Here is an 11,367-nt window from a genome sequence, read left to right on the forward strand (position 1 = left end):
GGGGGGGGGGGGCGGCCAAAATTGTTTCTGCTTGGGGTGGCAAAAATCCTAGAGCCAGCCCTGGGTGCGGGGGGGGGGGGGGGGGGGGAATCCAGCTTCCTTTGCAGCTTCTGAGGCGAGAGGCAGCAAAGGAGCTTGTTTGGCAAACTGCACCATGATCCCCAACCTCCAACAGCCATGGTGAGCCCTTCCATGGCAGGCAAAGAAACGCTGCTCCTCCAGCCCCAAGCTAACCAGAGTCCCTCCCCAGCACCAGGCTCCTTCCTCCCGGGAAACAGAAGCGAGTCTAAGCTCTATGGTTGTCCCAGAGAAACAAGCAGCCTATTCCCTAAGGGGCTTTTTTAACCCTCACTGGACCACCCAGCCCCAAGGCAAGACAATTCCTCCTCTTTCCCCTTCCAGCATTTGAGAATGAGCTGGGCTTTGGGAGAGGATGGAGACAGGGATGGAGGGATGCCCAAACTGCACCCTGAAATGACGGGGGTAACATGAGGAGAAGTGGCCCCCGAGTGGCTGCAACTTACAACTCCCAGGTTCAGGTTATCAGCCGTAGGGGTCAGCGCTGCGAAGGTTTCCTGCCAAGCCAACCAGTCGACGATGGTCAGGAACATTTCCCGGGAAACCCCACTCTGCCTGGTGGCCACGGTCCACAGCAGCATCCCTCCTAGTCCTGCGCCACCTCCTGCTGCCGCTCCCAGGGCAGGAGCCAAAGCCGGGCTCCGGCGATCTGCGGGGGCACAGAGGCGGCAGGCAGCATCCGAGTGCGCAGCCGCCTCCTCCCCAGGCTCCAACTTTCCTGGCTCCCACCGCTCTTCACCGCGGGGCCTGAAGCAACTTCCTGCCCCACCTCGGCTCCGGCTGCTGCTGCGCGGGGGAAGCGCCTGGAGGCACACGGGCTGGACAGCGGCGGGAGCCTGGGGAGGAGGCGACTGTGCGCTCGGATGCTGCCCTCCACCTCTGTGCCCCACAGATTGCCGGAGCCCGGCGTTGGCTACTGCCCTGGGAGCGGCAGCAGGAGGTGGCGCAGGACTAGGAGGGATGCTACTGTGGACCGCACCCCCTAGCTTGAAGTGAATTCCATTAGATACAGGTTTTATAGTTTGGTTGAATGGCTCTCAGCACCCATACTATAAAAATTGTTCCAGCACCCCTGTATGTGTCTACTACTATAGGAACTTACCTGAGACAATCAACTCATTTCACACAGATCAGTGAATAGCCATATATCTGATGGTAATGACTGGGGCTAGTGGTCTATAAGGGTAAGTGATAGGAAAAAGAGAGGGAGAGTTCTTCAGGGGAGAAAAAGGCACATGTAATGAATTTATATAAAAGAAGGTGAAGTTATGAGCTGTCTCATTTAAATCAAAATAGCCTTTCTTTCAATAAACTGTTCAGACCCTTTAATAGCCTCTAATAGTTTAAACCACTTAAAACTAGCACACTCTTTTGATAAACACCGTTAATTGCAGGGTATTATCAACCTCCTGGCATCACGGAATTCAATTTTTTACCCAAAATAACTCAGCCTTGGCAATTCTGCTGGGGATAGAGTAGTGGCAGCTCTTCCAATACATACTGCTTCTCTGCCTCAACTGCAAAGGCAGCAGCTCTGTAATGATGGCTCTTAAGCCAAATAATCTTCTATGGGGCAGATTCTGATCTCCCTGGCAGGATCAGCGCCCTGCCACATGAAAACACTGAAGGATGTGTGTGACTTTATTGACCTCAGGAATCCCATTGATGTCAGAGGTGCCCAGAGACTGATCAAATGCTGTAATATAAGTGTGTACAGCATGATCTATCAAAACAAGACATGCCATTGTGATGGACTTTAAATGGTCTACAACAATGGTTTCCAAACTTGTTCCACCGCTTGTGCAGGGAAAGCCCCTGGCGGGCCGGGCCGGTTTGTTTACCTGCCGCGTCCACAGGTTCGGCCAATCACGGCTCCCAGTGGCCGCGGATCGCTGCTCCAGGCCAATGGGAGCTGCTGGAAGCGGCGTGAGGGACGTACTGGCCGCCGCTTCCAGCACCTCTCATTGGCCTGGAGCAGCGAACCACGGTCACTGGAAGGCCACGATCGGCTGAACCTGTGGATGCGGCAGGTAAACAAACCGGCCCGGCCCGCCAGGGGCTTTCCCTGCACAAGCGGCGGAACAAGTTTGGGAACCACTGGTCTACAATGTTAAAAGGTTATTAAATGGTTTTTAAACATTTTTTTTATTGGGCAAAAAGGATTGTTTTGATTCAAATAATACAGCCTGTAATATTTCCCCTTTTTCATGACCTACACACTTCTTTTCATATCATTTACCAAGTCACACTGCTAGCCCTAATCATTCATTACCATCTGATGGCAGTGATAACTCTTATGGGACTGTTTGTTCATAACTATGCACATGCTTAAGTGTTTGCAGGATTGGGGCTTGCATCTGTTTACACTGATGCAATACCTTTTACTTCTAGTTTATTTACTCCTGATTTACACCAGTGTGTAAGGAGGTGAGAATTAGATCCTGAGATTTGTTTTTTGGAGTGTTTTTTGGGTCAAAAACCTGATAAATATGGAATCAGTGACCGCCCACAACCACATGATATACCACTGTCCCTAATAAATATTCTGAATCTCGTCTGACCTAGTCCAAATCTGAACATGTGATCCCTACACGACAGGTGGTGTTTAATAGTGATAATTACCAGGATACAGCTCAGGCAGGTTTGAATGCAAAAGCCAGTGACTAGTAAATGCTGATGTTTTAATGCAATCACTCCAGTGCTAAATTATCTTTTATACCATGATACTTAACCAGAATAAAACATTTTTCTTGATGATTCTACCCTTTGCTGAATACAGGCGCTTCTGTTGTTCAATAGACATTGGGCACTTGGTATCAGAGATGTTGCATAAATGTAGAGCTGCTCTTTATATTTACATATTCCCCTATATCTTTAGGTATCTGACAACAGTTTGGTACTAAATTTTGTATATTAAGCTTCTCAATTAGGTATAGTCAACCACTTTTCATTCTCTAGCAGCCTGGTCAAGTGTAACTATCTCAAAAGGAGCCCAAGTGTATTTATGGTTTTCAGCCCCGAGTGTGTAAATCTGTCATAACGTCATCCATAATTTAATGTAGTAACAGTCAACTATACTGTATCATTGTCTCAAAACCTGGTTGTTTTTCACTTTCATGTTAATTTCTTTCCCTATGCTTTGTGGAATTTTATTTTCTTCTGGCTGAATTCTGTGTCATTCCATCCAAAATGGAAGATATGATTTAATTAGGGAAGTACAGTCTAATAATAATACCTCACTTCTTATATAGCACTTTTTAAGGTTAGAGCTGAAAGTGCTTTTAAAAGGAGGTCAGATATTATTATCCTTGTTTTACAGATGGGGAAACTGAGGCACAGGCAGGGAAGTGACTTGCCCAAGTTCCCGCAGCAGGTGATTTGGATTTGTGTATGAGATTGCTCCTTTTGGCGAAAGGGAAGCACTTTATCTTTGGCGGTGTTTAAATGAAGGAGGGTGAGATGCAACCACAAGTTCACTTGGTTAAATATTCATATGAAAGAAGTAGAGACGCATTCCACATCTTTACAGTGTCTGCTTTGTCCAATATAGCTGTGGGGAATTGTTAAACAGAAAATTAAACTTTCCTTGTGTAGTAATGGGGAAACCTTAAGAGATAATCAGCTGAAAGGTTGGATCCTTAATTTAAAGTTTATCTAAACTATTCACACCCTTTAATTCTGCAACATTTGGCTGGGAATCACACAAGAAGAAGCTTTCTTGTGAGTTTTTTTGGTACTTCCTGCTTCCACTACAGTGGAAATAACATGAGACCAGCCTTTCTCATGGTACGATATTTATAATTATTATTATTTCAGCACTTCTGGTTCTAGTTCTGGCAGGGACATGCGAAAATGAAAGAATAAAAATGAAGACTTTTATCTGAATATTGTTTTGAAGGGAAGCTGTTATTTTTTTCAGACTGGTTTAGCAATTCCTGTTATTGGGTAAATGGCCTGAAACATATGAGCTTTTTTCTTCTGACAACCCCAAGCTTTTTCTTGAAGGCAAGTTGAAAGCATTGTGCTAGATATTTGTTCTATAGTTGTGTTTCTAGCTTGAATTCCTTTCTCCCATGATGTTAAATGAAAAGTCACACTATTGGCCAGATTCATTCCTGACGTAATTCCACTGAAGCAAATAGAGTTGCAACAGGGATAAATTTGTACTATGTCACCTGATTACCCGATTTGAAACCCATTTTTAGTTATGTGACTATATTAGGATGACATTTCTAGATTGGAGCTGTGCTTCTGGGGTGGAGACTCATGTATTTGATTAACATATACTGTTAGTTGAGAGGCATGAAGTGTTTGGATTAATTAAGAAAATTGGTCCACAGAGGTCAGTGCTGTAACTAGAATTTCAAGCAGCTGTTTTTAGAGGTGTAGGTAGCCTTGGTTGGGGTGATTATAGCTTATCCTATTGCCCTCGGGATGTAATGCTTAGTGTGGCCCATGACTGGGACTCCAAGGTTCTACAATACTACTAGTACTACTTATATAGAGACTGAAGGTTAGCTGAATGAGGAAGCTTGTCCACTCTGAGGAATACAACGAAGGGATTTTATTTTTCGGTTAATTTAAGAGTGCTACATGAGAGACTTTGGAACAACAAAAGAAGAGACTGTCTCTAGAAACTCCATTGCAAGACTTAGACTAAACCCTGAGAATGCTGGGACAGGACTTTGGGAGTTTAGTCTGTAATGTGTGAATACTCAGAGTGGAAATTTGATCAATAAGCTCATGGTTTATGTACCTTGCTATCCAATTTCAGAGCTTGATTTAAAGAGCTCTCGGGAGCTTAGGGCATAACATAATGATGAAGCTAATTGTATACAGGGGCGGCTCCAGGCACCAGCGCAGCAAGCGCGTGCCTGGGGCGGCAAGCCGCTGCGGGCGGCCTGCTGGTTGCTGTGAGGGCGGCCGTCAGGCTGCCTGAGGCGGCATGCCTGCGGGAGGTCCGCCGGTCCCGCGGCTTCGGCAGTAATTCGGCCGCGGGGACCCTGAAGGCGCGGCACCGGCGGATCTCCCGCAGGCATGCCACTGAATCCGCGTGGCCAGCGGACTGCCCGCAGGTGTGCCGCCGAAAGCCGCCTGACTGCCGTGCGTGGGGTGGCAAAAACCATAGAGCCGCCCCTGATTGTATAAAAGATAGATTGTGACATTATGGTGAAAGTTTTCCTAAAATACGTTACCCAGGTAAGGCAAAGCACTTCCTTAAGCTTATTGCAAAGTGTTCATAGGCGTATAGTCAAACAGTAAGTCCATAGTCACAAGTATGGTAAGACTCCACGGAGTTAGCTAGCTGCATGCATGCTCCATGTGTGATAGAATATGATTGGATTTCTCTGCTAGTTTGTTCAGTAGTTCCAACAAACGAATTTATGGATCTGTCTGATGTGGCTTGACATATAGTACTGTACGTGACACATCCTGATCTTCTATTCCTTTGCATGGAGGTTCCAGAGAACACTTATCAGGACAAATGCACATTTCTGCACCATTGAAGATAAGTTAAACGGCAACCTGAGACTGCATGTATGAATATTCATTAAAATTTCACCACAGGCAAAAAAATCACTGAAAATTCATGTTTTCACATCACATGTCTTTCAAAAAATAAACCACATTGCAGTTGTGATCTGAATTATTCTTTGTTTTCCGGAAAGCCTCAAGTGAAGGAAAAGAAAAGCTATTTGTGCTCTGAAAATAATAGAATTGTTTTACGAATATGGCAAATGTCTGAGAACTTACAATTTATTCCAAGGAGGAATTTGGCAATTTTTGTTGCTGTGAAAAGCTGTTTGCTAGCATATATTGGTAATAATTTCAAATGTGACAAAATATGCAGTTTCTCGTGAAGGCATACACAAGTATTTTGGTTAATGGAGCATTACTCACAGACACAGTTCTCAAGTAGTTCAGATTTTTCCTTATCTTCAGTCTCACAATTATGTGTTTCAAAAGCAGTTATAATGTAGGTAAAACATTAGTATTTTAAGGCATGAGGCGTTAAGTAAATGTTCTGCAGAATTCTACTTACGATAACGTGTGGGTATGGATTGGCTTTTAGGGATTCAGTCTTTTGAACACACTATACCAAACCTAATTATTTTTATCTTACTATTTGGGAGAACTTGGCAGCTGTTTAATTCAATTTCTTTGGACTGTACTAGACTTCAAATACAAAAGCAGTGGGTCAATTTGTGCTGAAATCAGCCAACAGTAGTGAAAAAGTCCTACGGAACTTATAAAAGAATGATAACTTTTCTACAGAATTTGTAAGCCATCCTGTAGAATTTGATGGTAAGAATATAGTACTTAGATTTATAGAATAATTTATATTCATTATACATACACATACCTGCACACCTCAATTATTATTATTAAGTCCTATTGTCTATTAGGAGGCAGTGCGTAGCCCAATGGATACGGCTTGGGGCCCAGATCCTTCCAGGTATTTAGCCACCTTTCTGCCTCATTAAGCACCTAAATCCTCCGTTAAGTTGCCATTGACATTTTCAAAACCACAGGTCAGCTGCTGCCTAATCCCAGAGGTGCCTAAGTCCCCAAGGTGCCCAAGTTTAAATTTACTGGCATTTGTAAAGCCACCTAAGTGCTGAGATTGCCCTGCTGGTAACAAGCAATTCAGAGTCTCCACTCAAGCCAAAGCCCTGAAAATCCCAAAGTGGAATCTCAAACTAGGCGGGGGAACAACAGTTCTGCTAATGGGACCTGATCCCATAGGTAGGCTCTACAACTACCTAAGCCTGATACCTGTCAGAGCTCACGGCAGGAGGGAAGAATGCAGGTCATCAATATGTGGGGCTTGCGGAGCACAGCTCCTGCGCAGAAGACACATGGGGGCACATGGAAACATAGGGCCAGAGTTAGAGAGAAAGAGACATGGTTTTGGCTGCTTGGGCATAGGCTAACTAAGCAGCAGACCTGGCTTAGACACCCAACTCCATGAGAGGGTTTGTGACTGAAGATCCCAAGCAGAGGGAAGCACCTATCTCTGGTTCATCAGCCAGGCACACTAGGCTGGCCCCTTAGGGTATGTCTACACTGCGTCCAGCCCAGGTTGACAAGCTTGGGTTAGTGGGGCTCGCACTAGTGCTCTAAAAACTGCTGTGTAGACAGCACTTTGAAGTTGCAGCCCAGGCTGGAGCTTGGGCTCTAGAGCCCATCACTGTCCCTAATCTTCAGAGCCTGAGCTGCAACTTCAAAATGCTGTCTACCAGGGCCGGCTCCAGGCACCAGCTTAACAAGCAGGTGCTTGGGGCGGCCAAGGGAGAGGGGCGGCACCTGCGGCAATTCGGGGGCGGCAGGTCCCTCACTCCCTCTAGGAGCGAAGGACCTGCCGCCGAACTGCCGCCGCCGATCGTGGCTTTTTTTTTTTTTTTTCAATTGCTTTGGCACCCAAGCCCCTCTCTTCACCCCATTCCTCTCCTTGCCATTTCAGTCCCTGCTATCTGCGGTGATTCACAGCTCAGCTTGCTGGCTTCAAAGGATACCTTCCTTATGTGGCTAATTTGTCTGAGCAGCCTGGGCCTAACTCAGGGCTGATGATTCCACTAGGCAGTAGGGCACTGAGTGGAGCATCACTGCAGTACTTTTAAGGATCTGAGACCACGCGTCTATTCCTGGCTCTGTTACTGGCCTGCTGGGTGACCTCAGGCAAGTCACTTAACCTCACAGTGCCTCAACTTCCTCATCTGTAAAATAGGGATAATGATCCTGCCCTCTTTTAAGTGCTTTTAGATATATGCAATATACAAAATTATTATTATAATCTCCAGGATTTTTGAGTAATTTCTCTAGAAGCATCCTTACTATCCATGGATATCTATTTCATTTCTATAGTATACTGAATTTCTATAGAATCCTATTGGTCTCATCCCTATTAAATTCTCTACCATTTTCCATTAGGGATTCTATTGTTCAGAAGGTGCATTGAAGCGTAGTCAGACAGGGGAAAACAACTGAGTTGTATTATTCTTCAAGTCCTTTGGGAATGTCTCTCCCATATACAGCTAGTCCTCTTTAGATTCTAATGTAGTCCAGGACGTAAAGGATGGAAACTACTGGAATGTTTGAAGGTCACTATTAAAATAATTAGAGGATATTATTTGTGTTTTATTTTTAACTTCTTTACTGTTAGTCCCCTGCTGCTCTTGACCATCACAAAAGCTTCCTTTTTCTTCTTAAAATGGTTGTATACCCTACTGAGCGGTTCTCAAACTTCATTACACCACGACCCCCTTCTGACAACAAAAATTACTACATGACCCCGGGTGAGCCCTGCCGCTCCGTGTGTATTTGTGTGTGTGTGGGAGGGGGTGGGGGGGGGGTAGAAGGGGGCGCGGGGCAGAGCCCCGCTGCCCCAGGCTCAAGCCCTCAGGCTTTGGCTAGCCCCAGGCCCCAGTGAGTCTAATTCTGGCCCTGTCAACCCCATTAAAATGGGGTTGTGACCCACTTTGGTGTCCCAACCCACAGTTTGAGAACCACTGCCTACATTCTCATGCTAGTGGTGATGTGCCAGCGCATCTGGGTGTGGTCTTACACTGGCCCTTAAATGACCTGGTGTTTGCATAGGAAGCTACAGGCAGTGATTTAGAAACTATGCCAGCCCCAGTAGGAAGGGGATGGGGTAGGGACTTTGACCTGTGCCTTTTTACGAAGCCGCTGTTTTCTCCTATGCACATGACATTAAGAAGGTAGCCATAGACCTTATCCATGCAGTGTTCTGCCCCTACATGGCAATAGCATGGCAATATCAATCCTTATACAATGGAGTGCAATCCTTGACCCCAATGCTGGGTGGTTCACCTCCACTACCTCACAACCTGGGATTGAGTCACCATCAGTTCCCAGGGGCGTTATTTTCCTATTGCAGGAAATGTGTCATTCAAAGGCAATTACTGTACTCATATATTGGGTGGAGGCAGGGGCTCACTGACAATAGTGCAGCATGCTGTCCCTGAAGGCATCAGGTGGTCTCTCCTTCCCTTTGAAATAGTTTTACTAAGTCACTCATCATTGAAGGGAACATTGCAAAGTACAACAGACAATCATTCCTTCCTTTCCCTCTCTATATGCTGTCCAGACCCAATTCAATTTCTTAATTTCCTCTTACCTCTGACCACTCTACCCCTTTCCAAATCACGCTGGCTCATGATCCCATCACAATAATCCATCAAATTATTCAATTTAGTTTATCGTTTCCTTGCTCTAAGCATAGCCTGTACTCATAAATACAAACTTTGGTTACTTTTGAACATTATGTGCATCGTTTTGTATGCTCTACAGTGCTGAGATTAAGTGCTATGTGCTACTGGGTGTAGCAGATCTCTCTTAAGGGTGTAGACAGGCATTAGAGTCTAACTCTGATGCGGGAAAGGTTAAGATTAAAAAAAAGAATGCTTTATTTAATTTTTATTTGCCCTTTCTCTGATTATTGCATCCATGCACAGCAGGACTGAAATTATTATTCAGCAGTTCATGATCTCATGCTGGGACTGCACTTGGCCTCAGCCTCCTCCCCAACAACAGACTACGCATGAATTATTTATAATTCACTCACAGTTTGTTGCAGTTGCCACATTTGATTTTTATGGGTATTGTTGATACCTCTGCCAAGGGAACTGCATTCTAATTCTACATGAGTTAAAATGAGAGGGTGAACTACAGGCCACATTAAAATCACTGGGAGCTTTGCCATTGACTCCAGTGGAGCCAGGATTTTACTCAGCTTGTCTAGAAGCCTGAGCGGAGGACTCGGAGTTAGGAATAGAGTATTCTCAACTCTGCCTCTGACTTGTTGTGACAAGGTGCGTGTGGTCTCTCTAATATCCTGGGAACAACATGCCTACAACTACACTGTATCTGACTCACTTTGTCATCTCTGGCAAGTCGCACACTGCTTGCTTTTCCAAGGTGCTGAACACCCAGAGATTCAATTTATTTCCTTCAGCAGAAGTATCTACTCTGTAGGTACAATCATCTACATTAGACATGTGATAACCATTGTCAATTCTACTAAAACCGTACAAATCAAATGAAAAACACCATGAGGTTGAACAGATTATCAGACAAAGATCCTATACAAAGGCAATGTCAATAACACTTTATTGCAAATGCCAAAATGTTGTCCATAGTTACTGAAATAAAATTACTATTTGATAAACCATGTTTTAGACAACAAAAAAACCTGGAATTCCAAAAGGTTTTTTATTTGGTGAGAAAACCAAGGAGAAGATCTATTTACAGCCCATCTGAAATATCTAAAAAAACCCCCAAAATTACATCAGACTAATTTTTTTAAAGAGAAACAAAATAATTTTTTATTCAGACTTACTTCGATTTTCTTCTCTCTCTAGGTATTACGACAACTTCAGCCTCTGCACAGAACGGGAAGCCATCGCCGCGAGATGCTTTTGGCCAAACCGACTCGCACAGGGCTTCATCATTGGAATTCATAAACAATTCTTTTCAAACTGTACATCAGAAAAGGTCCACTGGGAAGATCCACCGGATGAAATTCTCATAACTCTGATCTTAATCCCAGTATTTCTGATGGTTACCATGATATCTCTAGTGGTGTGGTGCAGTAAGAGAAGTGACATTCTAGTGTAAGTCATGCCTCCTGGCTTTTCTCATCCCATTCCTCTCTCTCTCTCTCTTTTTTTTTTTTTTTTTTTTGGTAACGAAAAGAAGAATCAGAAATATCAGATCTGCTGTGTTCTAACCTGTCAGGTACTATGGGAGGAAACTGTCCTGTACTCAGAGAAGCATTCTGCCTCTATCTAAAGCCAATGCTTCTATACTGCAGGTTTTTAATGTTGCTTATGCAAAGACACCTTTTTTCCCCTCAAAACCGATAATCACAGCTAATGTGTAATGGAATTCACATTCAGTTCTGGATAACGGGAGACTTATGATGGAAAGTGAACCTGCTAACTTCAGCAGAGGTAAAGTTTCTTACCCAAAGTTAAAGCTTGTCAATAAGCATCGTTTTCCAGTATGTGTGTGCATATACACAATGGGTGATTAATTTGTAATACTGACAGTGAGGCTCTTTTGAAATTTTTATGCTGGACACTTGAGGTTTTCATTTGTGAACCTTGTGACTTGAATGGAAATTTGTCACCAAAGGAACTTAACATGGATGTTGCTGAGGGACACTTTCTTGGTGGTGAATAAAAACCACACCCTACCAAGGACTGGAAGTATTGTCTTGGTAAGAAACAATTCATATAGCCAGTGGATTATCCTTGTGGAGAAGAG

At 44.3% G+C, this 11,367-nt stretch overlaps 1 protein-coding gene across 1 annotated transcript in view; it reads left to right on the top strand.

Annotated features, from left to right (window-relative positions):
- Positions 1–10,881, top strand: part of LOC112123197 (receptor activity-modifying protein 3) — a 95,963-nt gene extending 85,082 nt beyond the window's left edge. The window contains exon 4 of the mRNA XM_026654115.1: positions 10,461–10,881. Within this exon, the coding sequence (XP_026509900.1) occupies positions 10,461–10,716 (256 nt within the window). The 3' untranslated portion in view covers positions 10,717–10,881. The remainder of the gene's footprint in view (positions 1–10,460) is intronic.
- The last annotated feature ends 486 nt before the right edge of the window (positions 10,882–11,367 follow it).

Source organism: Terrapene carolina, unplaced genomic scaffold, assembly GCF_002925995.2.
Source record: "Terrapene carolina triunguis isolate 2854851 unplaced genomic scaffold, T_m_triunguis-2.0 Scaffold180, whole genome shotgun sequence".
In the NCBI taxonomy this organism is placed as follows: domain Eukaryota; kingdom Metazoa; phylum Chordata; order Testudines; family Emydidae; genus Terrapene; species Terrapene triunguis.